The 17924-nt window shown below is 48.5% G+C and overlaps 1 protein-coding gene across 5 annotated transcripts; it reads left to right on the top strand.

Annotated features, from left to right (window-relative positions):
- Window positions 1-1207: 1207 nt before the first annotated feature.
- On the top strand, window positions 1208-16258 carry VSTM1 (V-set and transmembrane domain containing 1). Of its 5 annotated transcripts, XM_054697378.1 has the most exons (11): window positions 1208-1949; window positions 2037-2270; window positions 3759-3794; window positions 3932-4216; window positions 5147-5185; window positions 8860-8952; window positions 9045-9072; window positions 9287-9324; window positions 9987-10018; window positions 12260-12370; window positions 12871-13632. In XM_054697378.1, exons 2-10 carry the CDS (start codon window positions 2201-2203, stop codon window positions 12365-12367), a joined length of 729 nt encoding a protein of 242 aa, XP_054553353.1. In that variant the 5' UTR covers window positions 1208-1949; window positions 2037-2200; the 3' UTR covers window positions 12368-12370; window positions 12871-13632. The 5 variants fall into 5 exon arrangements, with proteins under 5 accessions (XP_054553353.1, XP_054553352.1, XP_037373069.1 ...); XM_054697377.1 differs by lacking the exon at window positions 12871-13632 and adding an exon at window positions 16195-16258 and having other exon boundaries at window positions 1208-2270; XM_037517172.2 differs by having other exon boundaries at window positions 1208-2234.
- The last annotated feature ends 1666 nt before the right edge of the window (window positions 16259-17924 follow it).

Below are 17924 nucleotides of genomic sequence, written 5' to 3'. Positions count from 1 at the left end.
CCTCATACAGCAAAGTGTCACGCTCTGCCTCCATCTCACACTTCCAGTCACGGCTCAAATGTGTTTCAAAACATACGCCGCACCCGCGCGAGCCTGGCCTGTTGGAAGACTTTACAAAGTATAAATGGGTGGCGCCTGCAGCCGGCTCCTGAGAGGAAGGAACACAGCCTCGCCGCGTCTGGGGCGCTTTTCCAGATCCATAAAAGCGCCTGAAAAGAACGAACCCCACTTCTCCCCGCAAGGCAGAAGCAGCCAGGAAGCGGCGAATTCCCCGGAGCGCTTCCACCGCGCCGCCAGCCGCGCCCCCTCCGCCCCCGACTCCCCCACTCCCCAATACCCCACCCTCCCAACCTCCCCCACCCCCCAACCCCGGCCACGCCGCCAGCGGTTTCGCAGCGCACCCAAGAAGGGGCGCCCAGCAGGCGGCCTCGGAGGCACGCTCCCCGGGAACGCGCGCCCCTCTGGCGACGCGGGCTGCCGCCGGGACCCCGGCGCTACTCACCCCGGGGAGGCTGGGGCGCGGGGGGGCGGGACTCCACTCGCAGGGACCCCGCGCCCAGGGCCCCAGCCGGGCTCACCCTGCCGCGCCAGGCCCGACCGCGCGGGGCGACTCCCTGAGGCGCGCGCTCGGGCCGGCGGACGGGGGGCGTCCGCGCGGGAGGCGGGCGCGGCGTGAGGCGCGGGGTGCGCGCCCGGGGCGGCGGGGGGCGCGCGGAGCCCTCCTGGGCCTGAGGGAAGCGCGCGACCCGCCGCTCTGACAGACCCCGGGGGGCGCCCGGGCCGTCGGCGGGAAGGAACGGCCCGTTGCCGCCGGAGCCGTCGCTGCCGGACGCTGAGGAACCGCACCTGGAGGGAAGCCCGCGCGGGCGCGCCAGCCGCCTCCCCGGCGTGACAGGGCCGGCCGCGCCGACCCCTGGGACCTGTAGTCCCGAGTTCTTTCTTTCTTCTTTTTTTTTTTTTAAAGATTTATTTATTTATTTACACAAGCACTGGGTACAGTCAGAAGCGCGGGAGGGCGAGAGAATTCACCAGAGCCAGAGCGGGGAGCAGAACAGGCAGAGGACCGAAGGACACTGCTGAGGGGAGCAGCGGGCGGCAGGAGAGGTCTGCGCGCCATGCGGGACCCTCCTCCGGTGGCCGGGAGCAGCCGGGGATCGAACCGGCGCCGCAGAGGCCGCGGGCAGCTTCGCAACCCAGCGCTCAACCGCGGCGCCCCCGGGGAGGCCCCGAATTATTTCTTGAGCGCCCACTGTGTGCTGAACGTCTTGCTAGGGTTGACGAAGGGGATCTTCCTGTCAGATGTGGGGTTCGAACCCCGCTGTGAAACGGTTAAGGGAAGTTGCAGCAGATGAGGGATGGAGGCGCAGGGAGGATGAAGAGCTTGCTGGGGCTGGAGTTGCGGGTTCTGTTGGAAAGTCGCGGGAGCAGCAGGGCGCAGGTGTGGCCCGGGAATGCCCCCGGGTCTAGCCCCTTGGCCAGGAAAAGAAACAGTTTGAGGGGAAGGAAGGTAGTTTTGTTGGTTGACGCCTGGAAGAGGACAGCAGACTCTAGTGTCTGGGAAGATCCCCCTCCAGGGTGTTTATCCAGAGTTTCAGGGAGTAGAAGGGGGAGAGGCGGGGGTCGGCGTGGCCTTGCCATTCTGTGTGAAGCCGGCGGGCTTTGGCCAGCATCTAGTGGTCGCGATTTTGATGTTATCTTTGTAGCAAAGCTCTTTTCCCTTGGCATGTGAAAAAGCAGAGTTTATTAAGCTTATAGGGAAAAGAAAGGAAATGGTGCAGCTTATCTGGTGGGACAGAGACTCAGAGACTGTTGCTGCATCAGGGGCAAGCAGGGCCTTTGGCCTCAGTTTGAGAAACAGCCTTGGCTTTCAGTTTCTCTCCAACAGAAACTCCAAGTGTAGACACGAGACGCATCTTCAGGATTAAATAAAAAGCAGGACTTGAGATGAGGTAGGATGGAGCTCAGGGCGGGTGGAGCCACTCACCGGACCTGTGGGGAAGATGTTGTCATTGATGGCTTCTGGTTTCCTGAGTCAGTTGTGAGGAGGAAATAGTACACGAGGTGCTGTGGAGGTCAGTGTCAGGGCCAAAGCTCACCCATACACCCGGGGCACAGTGGGCAGGGTGAACACCTTGGTGACCATTCTTCCTTGGGACTGCAAACCAGAAGAGCAGCTATTGGCCCAGGCAGAAGGGACGCTATGGTCACGGAATTCCTGTCCCTGCTCTGTCTTGGTGAGTGTCCAGGACCAGGACCCACAGACTTGACGGGTGAGAATGGGTTAGCATGGGGAAATATGGCAAGTACAGAATAGTGGCTTCTGTGTGCTGGGTCTGTGCTGTCTGTGAGAGTTTTGTGGGTTGTGGTATCTGCCCACATGCCTTTTTACCTGGAGCTCATTCATATGAGAGGAGGAATCTGAGCTTCTGTTTGCTCGGCTGAGAAATGCAGAGTGGAGGGGCTCACCAGGTCTGTAAGGTCCAAACTCAAGGTCTTGCCTGGAGGGTGGGTCTGCAGCAAGGCCTTGGCTACAAAGGAAGAACACAGAGAAGAGCTATGCCTGGGGCTGATGGATGAAAAGAAAATGTTCTGCCCAGACCTAAGCCTCATCTTACCGTAACCGTCCTCAACTTAAACATACTGGATCGAATGATCTCAACCCAGAAGGAAGAGCCAGTTATAATGTTGGCTCGGTCTTGCGGGAGCTCAGGACTTTGAGCTTAAGCCCCCAAGTTCCTCCTTCCGGGGAGGGAATGTGGAGGGCACCAGGACTCATGTGCCCAGGTCCTCCTCCTTCTGGGTACTGCCCTACCTGTGGGGGTGATGCTTCTCCCTCAGACACACTGAGCTTCAGAGGCACCTGTTGCTTATCACACCCCACCCCTCGAGATGCTAGAACAAGCTGGGCGGTGAAGAGACCTCGTCCTCCCCGCATCCGTTCCCTCTGGCTGCCAGCGAAGTACCACAAACCAGATGACTGAAAACCACAGTCACCTCTTCCCGCACAGCTCTGCAGGATGACAGTCAAGTCCAAATTCAAGGTGTTAGCAGGGTGGGCTCCTTCTGAGGGCTTTGACTCTGCAGTAACATGGGCTTAGAACATTCTGTAAGTCTCGGGTGCACAGGCTTGTGTGAAAACATCTGTGTAGATTCCATTAGCTCACTGCCAAGAAGCTGGTTGCTACCATCGTCATGTCACTGGCCCCTTTCACCCCATTGACCTGCCCACTCTGCCCTTCCCTGCTTGTCACCACTGCTTTGTTCTGGTAGTAGAAGAGTTTGTTTTGTTTCATTTCAGTCCTTCACTTGTTTTGTTTTGGTTCTTCCTCTGCCACCTACGAGTGAAATCATACGGTGTCTGTCTTTCTCCAGCTCACTTATTTCACTAAGCGGCAGCCCTGCTAGGTCCATCCGTGTTATCAACGGTGGGATGTCACATTTTTGTTTGCTGGCTGAAGTTGAGCACCGGTCCTTGGCATATAAATGCCAGCCATTAGCCGTGCCTCTGTTGTTGGGCACTTGGGGTGTTTCCAACTCTTGGTCATTGTGAATAATCTGCAGATGCCCAGATCTCTCTGGATTACTGTTTTCATGCTAAACATAACTTCTGAGTGACGAATAAGAACAAAAGAAAAAGGGCAAGTGAAATATATGCAAGGAATAGGACAGGTCCTTACCAAATTAGTCATGCATCCTCTGTCCAATTTATAATCAAAGACAAGTGCATCACTCGTTTCTCATGAGGGTTTCTCTTGCAGGGCTTTGTCTGGGCTATGAAGATGAGAAAAGGGATGGTGAGTTTTCTCCCTCTTCAGCTCTCTCAGTTCTTGCACCCCAAGTTCCATGGCCTTTTCCCTTTAATCCTATGACCTCTGTGAGGTTTTGGTGGTCATCCAGATGAAGAGTCAAATTAGCTCTGAATTCTTTCCAGAGTTGCTTCCTCAGCCCTTCCTCAGCGTCTTGCCCAGCTCAGTGGTTGAACGCGGGAGCAACGTGACCCTGGCGTGTCAGTCTCGCTTCCAGAATGTGACATTCGTGCTAGGAAAGTTGCAGGACCCCGAGTACAAGCACGAGCAGAGATCAGCGGGAAACTACACTGAATTTCTCCTCACTCACCTGGAGCCTAAGGATGCTGGGACGTACTTTTGTGCCTACAGGACAATGACCTCCCGTGTGTGGTCAGAGGAGAGCAGGGGCCTACAGCTGGAGGTCACGGGTGAGAAGGCCCTCAGATTGGCCTTGATGCACAAACCCCTTTTCCGGTGATGGGGCCTGACTGGGGAGGGGGAATCCAGGAAGCAAAAAAGACAAACATGTCACCTTGAGTGTAGGGAAGTGGGGAGATAGAAACTGAGTGCAGGGGTGAGGCTCTCCTCGGGGATTCTGAGTGTGTTTCCATGTGGATGAGGGAGGCCATTTTAGAATAAAGTATTAACAGAATTAGTTTATGTGGGGTCAGTTCAAAATATCAAGGGGTGAATATCACTGAAAAGAGATTGTTTTGGGCCTCCCTGGTGGCACAGGGCTTAAGTCTCAGCAGTATGAAGTGCTCAGCAGCCACTGCAGCACGAATTTGATCCCCCCCCCACCCAGAGAGCTGACCCACATGGCGCAGCAGACCTCTCCTGTCTCCCCACTGCTCCCCTTAGCAGTGGATTTCAGGAGATTCACCTGTTCTGCTCCCCACTCTGTCTCTGGTGAATCTTCTCACCCCACCCCCCACACTTCTGGCCTGTACCCCAGTTCTTGTATGCATAAACAAATCTTACAAAAAGAAAAGAGATTCTTACAGTTCTTAAGGCTGTGTCATGCTTGGACCAGCATCTCCCCATTTCTACCACCCCTCTGCCCCTGACAGTGGTGCTCGTTCCTGGGAGAGGGAAGATTGACAAGGAATAGGACTTGAGGGAGAAATTAGCTGTCATTCAGAAATATTTTTGTTATTAAAAATATCATCAACTTCAGGAGTATTAAGAAGAGTCATCTGATGCCTTGTGCCTGGCTTGGGCACGTGAGCATCGAGGGTATGGAAAGGACCTTCTCTTCTTTGTTCCCCAGAGAGGGCATCAGGTCCATGAGCAGGCCATGAGGATTTATGGGTTCCCGTATAATCATTGTTCTTTCTTTTCTCGCATCTGTTTTCCAGATGACCGTGAAGGGCATGTTGCGCCCTCAGCAAAAGCAGGTAAGGTCATCAGAGAAGGTGTTTTCCCAGGTGTATCCATCGCAGCAGTCAGGCTATAACCTTGGATTCAAGACTTTTAGTGGTTGCTTTCTCTGCAGTAGGGGGCGGGGGAGGGGAGCTGCTGCCTCTTTGGGAAGAATACGACTAAGGCACGTCCAGTTCTGAAAAAACTGACGAGTTAATTAGCACAGCATTGTCTGTCATTCTGCAGAATGAAAAAAATAATGGTGGCGGTTGGTGGAGAATGAGGGTGAGTTTGTGTGACTGGTCTGGGACCAGGACCAGTTATTTTGGAAATATTTATGATCAGGACTTGCTGAGACTTTAAAGTTCTCAAAATAGGGGAATATTAAATTCTTTTTCTCTGATTCTATTTTTCCCATGAAAAAATTACTAAGATTTTGTCCTTAGCGATTCTCATAAATCATAGAGCCGCTGGGAGTTTTAGGCTGAAACGGGAGCTTATCTAGACTTTAATAACCAAAGGGATTATGCAAACTGGCATGTAGATAGTCCATCGATGTTTCTTTTCATTGTTATTATTATTGTTCTATTAGTATTATTAATAATTGTGTTGAAGTACCGTTGGTTTACATTGTTATTAGTATTTTGTAGGTATAGGGTCTCCCCCACACTATAAATGCAGAATATTCTCATTATCCCAGAATGAAATCTCACACCCACTAAACAGTCACTCGCCACTCTCCCGTCTCCCACCAAGTCTTGCAACCTCAAGTCTGCTTTCTCCCTCTATGGTTCTGTCTTTTCCAGAGATTTCCTATAAATGGGTTCTTCCTTTACATGGTGATCAGTTTCTTTCACGAAACCTAACGTTTCCAAGGAGCATCTGTCAGTACATCTCCTTTCTTTCCGTGATTGAAAATAATCCCATTGTCTGAATAGACTGAGTTTTGTTTATCTGTTCACTGGCTGCTGGACTGTTGTTTTGTATGTACATTTTGGTTGTTGCAAATAATGGGAGAATGTGTATCTGAGTCTCTGCTTTTCATTTTCTTGGGTATATACCGAGGAATAATGATGAGAAGTACTGACTTGGAAGCTCTCGGTCTAGAATCTGACTCACTGTGTTGGATCAGGAGATTGTAGCGATGATGACCATTTTCTCACCCAATATTCCACCCACGCCCTCCTCCCTCTAACAGATGCTTTTCCACCCATGAGCCCCTAGATCTAATGTCGATACCTTGGGGTGTCTTCTCAGAGTTGCTGGGACAAACTGTATGTTTGACTTTTTGAGGAACTACCAAATTGCTCTCCAATGTGGTTGTATCATTTAACATCCCACCAGTAATATGCGGGGGTTCCAATAGCTCTCCTTCCTTGCCAACACTTACTATTTTCCTTTTATTCTATTATAGCCATCCCAGTGGATATGTACATAATTCCTTAAAATGCACTTTTTAAGTTCTCATTTTTATCATCACAATCCCAAACAGCTCAGAATATCTTTGAAGCACAGACCTGATGTCTGTAGACGTTTGCCTCAAAGCTTTAGACATTTGCCTCAAAGCTACAAGGAAGGGACCCCATGGTCTAGTGCTGTCCACAGACTGGTGATGGAATTTACCACCTAACTTTGACACCAGGAATCCTTCTGATGCCTGTGATTTCATGTGTGTCCCTGAATCAGGTTGTAGACCACGGCTCAGCCTGGTTCCTTCCCACCAGGGTCTTCGGCCCTTTGTCACTTGGCTGGGCAGCGTGTCGATGGTGACAGGAAATTTGAGCAGGATGTGAAGACATGTCAGTGCAAACCCAATTCAGTGCGTTAAAGAAGACAATTTTGCAACCATTTACTTCTCATTTCTAGTGAACTGCTATGTGGAAGGAGCTGCCAGCATGCAAGGGGACACCAAGAAGGGGAAGGCAAGGCTCTCATCTCTCTGCTTCTGTGGAGAGCAGTCGGCCGTCAGGGACGGTGGCTGTTCCTGTCCTGTTTTCTCGCATCTACATCCACGGGGATGTGCTGCTGAAGTTGTTGTTTGAATTTCGATCCACCAGAAGCCAACTCTTCCATAGTATTAGTGTGGAAGTGACTGAGTTTTAGGAGGCTGGGGAGAAGGAAACGACTGGGAGGAAAAGGTCTGAAATAAGAGTGGGATATTCCAATTCCTCAGAAGGAATTTTTTGCTCAATCCTGCAAAAAGGTACAGGTCTTTGAGAAAGTCACCAACACAGGAGGCTGGGAACATACCCGGCAGGATGTTCCTGTTCCACACACATTCCAAGACATTTCAGATCCTTCCAGGCAACCCCCCCACTTCAATAAATAGAAGTAGGTGCTTGAATTGGAAATGGAAGGAAACCACCATCTGGGGTGCATAAGAATGGCATAGGGGACTGGGGACCCTTGGAGAGGGGAGCATCAAGCAGCCTGTTAATGGGAAATGGGTGTGGGTAGAATATTGGGTAAGAAAATAATCATTATCCTTGCAACTTCATTATCCTACACAATGAGTCAGATTCTAGACTAAGAGCTTCAAAGCTAGTAGTTTTGAGCATTACCTATTCTGCAGGTTATATTCTGTTTCCCTTCAGCCCCCTCCTTTTTTTCTAGCTTTATTGCAATATAACTGACAGATAAGATGGTAAGACAGTACAAGAGTATGGTGTATTTGGACATACGTGTAGATGGAAGCCCCCCCCACCCTCTATTGAGCTCATGACCTTGTATTTACCTTTATTTTATTTATTTTGGTGAGAACGCTTGAGATATACTTTAAGCAAATTCCAGTGATACAATGCAATGTTATCAGCTCTGTCCACATGCTGAACTTCAGACCTTAGAACACCTTATAACTGAATGTTTGTAGCCTTTACCAACCTCTCCCCCAGCCCATGGCAAACACCCTCTCCCCTCTGTTTCTAGGCTTTTGTTTTAGAGTCTACATCTAAGAGAATTCATGCTCCATTTGACCTTTTCTGACTTACCTCACTAGCTTAGTGCCCTTCAGGTTCATCATGTTGTCACAAATGGCAGGATTTCCTTCTTTTTACGGCCGAGTAATATTCCTTTGTTGCATAGCCATAGAACATGATTCTTGAACTGGGTGGTGAGTTTGGATTTGCCCTCATCCATGGCTTGTCACCTCTGTCCCATCCTCGTTAATTGGATAAACAAGTATCTCAACAGTTGACGAGCTCCCTGGACCAGGTTCAGAAGGTCACCTCTTTAGAATGTCCACGCCCAGGGCTGCCCTGTCCAGGAACCAGACTGGTCTAACAGGCCGGGCACACCAGGACACACAGCCCATCCTGGTTATGTGGCTTGGTTTACATGTCAGTGAAATGGGGGAGGGAAACTTATCTCAGGTGCTGTTGTGAGGATAAGCCATGACCTTGCATCTAGCCTGCTCACAATGCTGAGAATGGACCCTTGGGAGCTTCCTGCCTGGAGACACTGTTCGGGCCCTCAATTAGTGTGGCCTTTTGCTCCCCCAACCACTCAGGAAAGGAGCTGCTATTAACCTTGCTTTGTATTGGAAAGCTAAATCTCAGGGAGGGTGAGCTGGTTCCCCGAGAGGCAGCCACAGTTCCAGCTGAGAAGTGGCAGCCGTGAAAGCTGAAGCCACGGTGTCTGGCTTCCCCTGACGCTTGGGCCAGTTCCCTCTGCGTGAACCAGGAACCAAGGTGACCCGCTTCTCTCCCCCCAGACCCCAGAATCACCTTTGTCATCACCTTCAGCTGCCTCTCCATCTGCCTCCTCTTCCTCTCTGTCATCTTCATCTACCGCTGCACACAGGAGGGTGAGTCCAGAGAACATCTTTTAAAAGGTGAGGAATGAAGTAAAGCGAAGAATGTTCACATACGATAAATTCCTCCCTGTATATTTTTATAGGTTCATCACAAGAGGAATCCACTGAGAGGTAGTATACTTGGCTTATGCCCAGCTTAACTCCCCCTCCATTCTCCAGAAACCCCCTTTGCACAGCAGTGGTTCCTGTGGCCACTCCCACTCCTGTCCCCGGCCCGCACTCCCTCTCAATCTGTAAAGTGACCTCCCTCCTTGCCTCTCCAAAGCCTTATTGCCTCCCTGAAATCTTCAGATCCTACACTTAGCTTTGGTTCTCTTTTTCCTAGATCCATCTGCTCTGAGTTTCCCGAGCAGGAAGTTGCTGGTAAGTGATGGAATCCCCTTCCCCATCACAGGAGAGAAGAGAGAATCACAGGATAGAAAAGGAATCACGAGATAGGAAGAGGAAGGACTCCTGTGTCCGGAGCAGTGGGCTCTCCGCCCAGCTGCATGGATCAGATGATGACATCAGGTCTTGGAGAAGAGAAATCAGCTTTATTTTTGAATTGATTGTCAAGGAAGTAGGAGATCAACTTAAATATCATCCAAACTCAATGAAGAAAGGCAAGAGTTTACCTAGATTTGGGAGACCAGGATTGAGGACACAGAGTTAAATTTTGTGGGCTGGAAGCAGATTAGGGGCAAAGACATGTGGACTGGGCTGAAGTTCATTAGCAGGTCTCAGGGCAGTTCCTACATGAAAAAGTAGGAAGAGGCTTTGCTTCAGATAACTGGAGCTTTGGGTTTCTGTTTGCACGCCCCTGCTGCTGGGTAACGCCCCATTCCTGCTTTCTAAGTCTCCAGTGGCCTTGGTGCCCAGCTCAAGGTCATTTGGTTCTACTTACTCAGGACATGTTAGATCAACTGTAAAGACAAGCCTCAGAGGGAAAATTAGAGGTTTTTTTTCCTTTTTTATACTTTCAGTTCTGAGACTCATTTTCCCTGCAATCTGACAACCAAATTGTTTTTTCTCTCACTCACATGCAGATTTACCCGAGCTGAAAAGGATGTCTGCCTTGGTGAGTTCTCCCCTTAAGAGTTCCCCAAAGCTCACACTGGCTGTGGTGACAGGCTGGACATGTCCACTCCTGGCTTAGCACGTACACAGGAGGCCAGTTTATGACGATTTTAAAAATCCTGCTCTTTTTTTTTTAAAGATTTATTTATTTATATATCCAAGAGCTGGGGTACAGGCCAGAGATGCGGGGGGTGAGAGGATTCACCAGAAACAGAGTGGGGAACAGAACAGGCAGGCTGACTGAAACACACTGCTGAGGGGAGCAGCGGGCGAGACAGGAGAGGTCTGCTGAGCCATGTGGGTTTCTCTCTGGCCGGCTGGGGATTGAACTCATGCTGCAGAGGCTGCATTTTTGCTTCATAGTGTGGTGCTTAACCCCTTGCACCTCCAGGGAGGCCCTAAAAATACTGCTTTGACTGAACTTGTGAAAAGGCAAAATAGAATGGTGGCAACCATGAGCTTGGGGAGGGTGGAGCAGGGAGCCTAGGGAGGTGTTGTTTAAGGGTGCAGATTTATGAATTTGAGATAAATTAATCCTGGAGCTCTAATGCACAGCATAGTGATCATAGTCAACCGGACTATGTTATAAACCTCAAAGTTACTAAGAGGCTAGGTCTTAATCTCTCTGGCCACAAAAAAAGAAATGATAATGATGTGACAGGATGGAGGTGTTAGCCAAGGCCCCAGTGGTAATCATACTGCGATAAAATCACACATCACTGAATGGCAGAGACATGTTGTGAGAAATGTGTCATTTTGGCCACTTCCTCGTCATACCGTGTATTTACATAAACCTTGTTGGAGCAGCCGGCCCAAGAATAGCCAGGCTGTAACGTAATCCGGGAGGATTTTGAGACTAGAAATCATGATTCATCCACCACCAAAGGGCAGTTTTGAGCTTTGTTCCTCCAGGATCAGGACATGCGGTAGCTTTAAAGGATCAGGCAAGGAGAAGGTGCGGTGTTAGGTCATTTGCAGTGAAACTTTTTGGATTAGTTCTCAAGTCCATTTTCCTGTCTATGTTTGGTGGACAAAGTCTTCGGACAGAAGGCTGCAGCTCAGGGTTGGCTGTGATAGTCAGCAGGTGTCTCCTCTTGCTTCTATAATCACCAGTTGCTTCTATAATCACCAGTTTACCCAGAAGTCTCCATACAACAGTTAGAGATGCAAGGTACCTGTTTGACTGAAAGCAGTCCTCTAACACCTAGGTGGTATAGGCAGTCCACCTTTGATCAAAGCAACCTTGTACATTGCATGGGTGTGATAAGTGGAACAAATCACCACATTCTACAACTTAAACTTACACTGTGTTATCAGTCAACTGTATTTCAATAAAACAAAAATCTCACATGCTCTGAATTCCAGTGTAGCTGGGTTCCGGCCCCCAAAGTCTACTATCAGTGCAACAAATCATGAAATCCCTGTAATTTAGACCCTACATGTCCTCCCATATCTAATAGAGTTGAAATTCTCATTTCAAAGAAATGTGTGACTCCAGCAATGTCATAGCATAGAGGGTCTATTGGAGTTTCTGGCATATTTTAAATATAGATGGAGAGCACTGGAGTATCCATTATCAAATGTTGGGGTTTTTAAATCTTTTTTTTAAAGATTTATTTATTTATGCATACAAGAGCTGGGGTGCAGGCCAGAGGCGTGGAGGAGGGGGTGAGAGGATTCACCAGAGGCAGAATGGGGACAGAACAGGTAGATCTACTGAAATACACTGCTGAGGGGAACAGTGGGGAGACAGGAGTGGTCTGCTGCGCCATGTGGGTAGCTCCCTGGCCGGGGATCGAACTCATGCTGCAGCGGCTGTATATAGCTTCATAATGCTGAGACTTAGCCCCTTGCACCACCAAGGAGTCCCCTCCATTACCAAATGTTAATCAATTTGCATCATCAGTGGCAGCTGTCCTGGAATGGCATCACCCATGAAGATGGAAATATCCTGTGGCCACAATGTCTGCTATGACAGCCACACGTGGCCACTGCACATTCGAAATGCTTCTGGTGTGACCTGAATTTTAAATTTCACTCTAACTCACTTCCATTTGAACAGCCACATGGCAGTTGTGTCTGGCTATCATAGTGGACAGTTTGTGTGACTGTCATAGAGGGCACTTATACAAACCTTCATGGTATAACCTCCTACACACTGTTCACCTGAGAAGTACCTAGTCTACAATATAATCATTTATAATCACAATTGTCCGTTTACATCGATGTCCTTCCTCCCAAGGATGAAGACACCCAGGAAGTGACCTGTGCCCATCAAAACACCATGGCACCATTGGGGGCAGCTTCTGATCCACCAGGCTCTTGTGAATGTGCAACACTGAAGGTGTAAGAAGTGGGTAGCAGAGCCCTCTGGGAAGGGCTTCTTCCCTAGGGCGGAGAACACAGAGTGAGATGGCTGGGAGAGTGGAGGTGTAGAGATATAGTTGGCTCCATGTCCTTTGTTCATACTATAGGTCAAAAAAATTAAGTTTCTCTCTTCCTGCTTCCATAAATCTCAAAAATCACTAGATGGGTTTTCCCAAAACTTGGAGCATGACTTTAGTATGGTTGGATGTGAAAGATAGGCTGAGGATGTATTTTATATATGGAGTTGACCTTTGAATCATCAGTAAAACGGGGGGGGAAAGAATGGCCATTGGCTTTCTTGAGCCCACACTATCCCTTGTCCCTCAGGACCCACTCAGGACCTCCTGGAGACTCTTCAGAAAGAGATCTCAATCTTCAAAACACTGGAATATTGGACTGACGAAAATCTGACATATTCCCAGTGTTTCAGCAAGAACGTTATTCCCAAGGCTCACATATGCTAATTTATCCCTATCTTGTTGTTAGGTGAGATTTACATGTGTGGATTTCAAGGTGGAATTAAATGTATTATTCTGAAAAAGATCATCAAGATGGAAACTGAAGAGCATAAGACACCAAGCCCGGGGTCCCCTGCAGGAAGTCCAGGTCCACCTGCACCAGCTGCCCACCCCTGGGGTGACCACACTCATGTCCTGACTTCCACAAGAAGCACCCAGCGGTGGTGCATCTGAAGGGGCATCACCTGCAGTCCTCGGTTGACGGTTGACAAAGTCGCCCCTTAGCGTAGCAGGACAAAGAGGAATATCTGTCTGTTCCTTTTGCCCCCAAAGTCATTCTCTTTAAAACTCGGGAACTCTTGGCAGCCATCTGTTTCACCATGTGGAAGAAGCAGGCCTTTAATGAGAAACATAAAGATGACTCAGAGAGCATCCGGCAAACCAGACTGAGCCTGAATGCCTCCAGCTTTTGTTTTCTCGGCAGTAATTGCTTCAGCATCCTTTTCCTCCTCGAAGCTTTCTGGTTCAGTCCTTCTCAAAAACTTCCGAGCCGCAAGCCAGAAACAAAACACGCATGCACAAAACCCCCCAAAAGTTCTTTGAGTCTAATGAGCCTGAGAAGGAATTTTCTTTTGATCAAAGAGTCTTGACAACTTATATGAAACTCGATCACCCCAGTGGAGACCATGTATGGCCATCCTCTCTGGTGTTCTTCCTCTGATATTTTTATTGTATGCTTTTATTGAAGTACCGTTGCATTATCATCTTTTAATTACCTAATAAATTTAACACAGTGATTCTTGACCATTCATTTTTTAAATTCACACATCCTGTAGCAAGTGTAGTCCAGTTTTGTTTTCTTAATTTTCTTAATTATCTTCCTGTGGGGAGGAAAGTGAAGGATTGTGGAGAGAGGAAGCTCTTGTTTTCAGAGAGTGTTAGATACACTTCCCCATGTGAACGCGGGGGAATTTCTTCAAATCTCCAGGCCTCCTTTTCCTCATGGTAGAGAGAGAGGGTTGTTGGAAGAAGGTGACTACCCATCCCAGTCTTCTTGGGATGGGGTTTTTCTAGGATGTGAGGATGAAGAGCCTCACGGAACATGGAAATTACAGGACAAAAACTGAGAACATCCTGGGTAACTCTGTGTTTTGCAATCATCCCCGGCCGGGTGGGTTCACTGCTGGTTCTAGCAATTTGAAGGAGAATTTTGGAGCCTTTGGCATCATTTCCCCAGGTTTTAATGGTGAGCAGGGGAAGCAAGCCAGCAGGCAGACAGCAACTTGAGCCCCCTGTGAATCTGTCTACGCTCTTCTCCAGGCTTTCTCTGGCATTCTCTCGTGGTCCCTTCCTCCCCTAGACATCACTCGCCCTCTTGTAGCCGCTCCACCACGGGCGTCTCTGAATGATACTGCCCTTATATCCCTGACCTCTAGGCTCAGGGGTGCATGCTTGCACATGAGCACACACCCTGCTCAGGTGTCCCCACACCCACATGTCCACATCCACGCGCCCTCTACGTTTACAAGACCAAGGCCGCAGGTGATAGCCAAGAGGCCAGTGGTGTGAGAGCCTGACCAACTTCATTGACCCCACAGTCCGCATGTGTTGGGTGCCCTAGTGGTCAACACATAACAGAAGCATGTAGACTTGATCAACACATTGATTCAGAAAGCAGCTTTCTTCTTTTCCCCCATTACCCTATCACCCCCACCTCTTAGGCCTAATCTCCCCTGTGCCCTTAGGAGGTGAGGGAGACAAGACCTCTACAGTCATCTTCGGTCATAAAAACTTGCAATTAGTAGTTGTTTTTTCATCACATGCAAGGCAACGGTTTCAGATTGGTCATAAAAATGCTTTTGGCAGGTTGCCTGGGGCTGCAGCAGGCAAGGTCAGCTTTTTCTTTATTTCACCCCCTGGAGCTTCTACTCCTCCCACCCCCTCTCTCAGGGCTGCAGTTTTCTCACCTGCAGTTCTCTAATGCTTGTAAGCACATCTCCTCTCCACGGTTGCCTGAGGACAACATGCTCAATTTTGGGGGATCCCTCAAGACAGTTCTAGCATCTCTTTGCAGAGCTCACCTCCCACCTCCAGGTGGCGCTGATGGAAAGGCTATGATTTTCCATTTTTCTGCCTCCCTCCCTCCCTTGCCACCCTCCACTCTGTCCTTGAATATCTTCAGAGCTAGTGGCCTCAGTCTTGAGGCCTGGGGATGCTTTAAACATGAACTACACACCCCATCCCTCCCTGGATCTCATCCCACACCCCATGTATTTCCCCCTTGGCAACCACTCTTACCTGGAGAGAGGGGACCATCACACACAGAGACAACACTGCTCTTCTAATGTCCACTCAGGTGGACCAGGGGTGAGGAGTTGGGCTTCCTGTATCTTCTGCTGAAATCACACAGGGAGGAGGATCGTTTTAAATCTGGCCTCAACAGCACCTGCAGTCTTGGGCTTGAGAGGAAACTGAGATTCCAGTGGCTCTCCTTCAACGTTCAGTGACCGGTGTGCAAAACTCGTGGGACTTGCCCACACGAGCAGGTTTTGAAGAAAAATGGGTGATAAGAGTTCATTTCCATTAAAATCTAACCACCAATCAACTAACAATCTAACAATCAACCCCAAAATGTATGATGACACGTTCACAAGGGTTGGAAACTTGGGTCATTTCAGTTCTAAGTGTGTGGCTGGACACCTGTGTGAAGTATCGTGTGTGATTAAGTGTGCCACGGATGGCAACGGACAGGTGCTGGGGTGAAAGACTGCAGGCTGGTCATCTATGAAAGGTCACCTTATTTTGGTTTTTTCATGGCAGTTGGTTCATTGCCTTGGGACAAGGCTTGGGAACAGGTGGGTCTTTTCTGTACCATTTTATTGGTTGAACCACAGTTAAAGAAGGCTCCTTTTCCGAGGGGAACAGAAAGTGGGCGGTTAGAGCTAGGGATTTGCAGAGAGAGCTGTTGGTCTGCTGCAAACTGTTTCCTCCCCACCTCTAGGAAACACTGCCTCTAACTCACAGCTATGTGAAAAGCTTCAACTGAAACCCCCTGATCTGGGGAAAAACACATGCACCCCAAAACATGAAGAATGACAGTTTTATTATTGTAACTACTTTACTTGAATCATTTTTAATCAGAGTAATTTTGGTTTACACCACTGTATATGATTTGGGGGTAGGGGTTCCTGAGCTAAGGAATGAGAGACTTAGGGCATCAAGGAAAGAGAAGGACATGACTTCATAGGACAAAGACTGCCTCTAGATACTTGCCTACCTTATGAAAGGTTTCTCTGAAAAACATTAGCTTCTAGAGATGACCCTGAATCTGGCTAATCTTCATTTTTTTAAGGTGATGATTTCTCCTGAGGCCTTAGCTCCACATGCCAAGGTGGCCATAGTGGGGAAAGCCTGCTCTGGACTTCTTGGAAAAATTGAACATTTTGGAGGAGGGAGACCGAGCAACGATACAAGTAGGTGATACAATATGACATAAGGGGAGTGTGGAGTGTGGGCCTTTCCTTAAGAAGGGGAGTCAAGAAAGGCCTTGAAGCTAAAGTGTTTTAAAAAATAAATAAACAAAGTTTTTAAGCTGAGAATTAAAGATGGTGATGCCTCCAGCCATGAACAGTGTAAGAGGAATGACATTTCAGGCAGAAGTTCTAGGCAATGCAAAGGGCCTGACGCAGGATAGAGAGAAAAAAATCACTCAGCATGTTCTAATTCTAAGAACTGACATGAGTCCAGTGTGACCACAGTCAAGCAGGCTGATCCGAAAGTGGCACTACAAGAGTGGCACTCAGCAAAGTTATGCAGAACTTTGTAAGCCTTCATAAGAAGCTTCTGGACCTTGACTGAGCTCAACTCAGAACAATGCATGGGTGCATGCTGGGATGACTGTTCTGAACATCTCGGAAGTCTTGCCCTTCACTTTTTATGAAGGAGTGATATCCAGCCAGAGTCCCCTCAGCTGACTTCTCTTTATTTCATAGCTGCCCTAACTGTCCATTGTCCATCCCAAAATTTAATTTTTACACCCATCATATAAAATTGACCATTTAAACCACTTTATTTTTTAAGTGAATAGTATTTTTTAAAGATTTATTATTTTTATTTATTTATGCATATAAGAGCTGGGGTGTAAGCCAGAGATGCAGGGGGAAGTGGGTAAGAGGACTCACCAGAGACAGAGTGGGGAGCAGAACAGGTGGATCTACTGAAATCCACTGCTGAGGGGAGCAGCAGGCGAGATAGAAGAGGTCTGCTGTGCCCTGTAGGGACTGATCTCATCATGCTGCAGTGGCTGTAGGATAGCTTCCTAGTGCTGAGACTTAACCCCTTATGCTACCGAGGAGGCCCCCCTACTTAACCACTTTAAAACCCACAATTCAGTGGCACTAGATGCACACACACAGTGTTCACCACTATCAAGCCCCAGAAGTTTCTCATCACCCCAAAAGGAGGACCCATTAAGCGATCACTCCCATGTCCCTCTGCCCCAGCCCCTGGCAACCACAACTTTACTTTCTTGTCTCTACAGATTTACCTATTCCGGGTGTTTCACATAAATGAAGTAATATAACATGTGCTTTTTGGGATCTGGCTTCTCTCACTGAGCATATTTTTAAGGTTCATTGTTGCTGTAATATGTACTAGTACTTTGTTCCTTTTCATGACTGAATATTCCACTGCAGGAATCAACCCCAATTTAAAGGGGAGATAGAATTTAAAGGGGAGATAGAATTACAGTTGTATCTGGCTTCGATGAATCATTCAACCACCAAAGCTGGATTCTTTCTGCCGGGACATACGGGACTTATCAGCAAGAAGAGGGAATGGCTGCTCTGTAGGGGCAGTATAACTGGCTGACATTAAGCTTTTGATAGTTGTGGTGTCCATTTTGAAGTCATCCATGTCCAATAAGCATGTCACCCAGGGTAATACAGCTGCAAGCAGAACAACTGAATCAGGAACCTGGCTGCCACCATTAAAGAAGTTCCCCTTTTTTGAAAGCCTTGGGTGGCTTAGATAACTGGCCGCATGGGTGAACCCACTTCCCGTTTCCCATGGCCTAATTCCCAC

Source organism: Talpa occidentalis, unplaced genomic scaffold (genome assembly GCF_014898055.3).
Source record: "Talpa occidentalis isolate TD23 unplaced genomic scaffold, MPIMG_talOcc4v2.1 talOcc4.17, whole genome shotgun sequence".
Taxonomy (NCBI): domain Eukaryota; kingdom Metazoa; phylum Chordata; class Mammalia; order Eulipotyphla; family Talpidae; genus Talpa; species Talpa occidentalis.
Note: the sequence above shows the minus strand (reverse complement) of the source record. Positions and strands in the feature narration are given on the sequence as shown.

What these genes read in the sequence shown, in the direction of transcription:
- VSTM1 (XM_054697377.1), top strand. Translation starts at nt 2,201, where the DNA reads ATGGTCACGGAATTCCTGTCCCTGCTCTGTCTTGGTGAGTGTCCAGGA. An exon ending in AGGACCCACAGACTTGACGG is followed by an intron (nt 2,271 to 3,758) that starts GTGAGAATGGGT and finishes TTTCTCTTGCAG; the next exon opens with GGCTTTGTCTGGGCTATGAA. An exon ending in CTACCGCTGCACACAGGAGG is followed by an intron (nt 8,953 to 9,044) that starts GTGAGTCCAGAG and finishes ATATTTTTATAG; the next exon opens with GTTCATCACAAGAGGAATCC.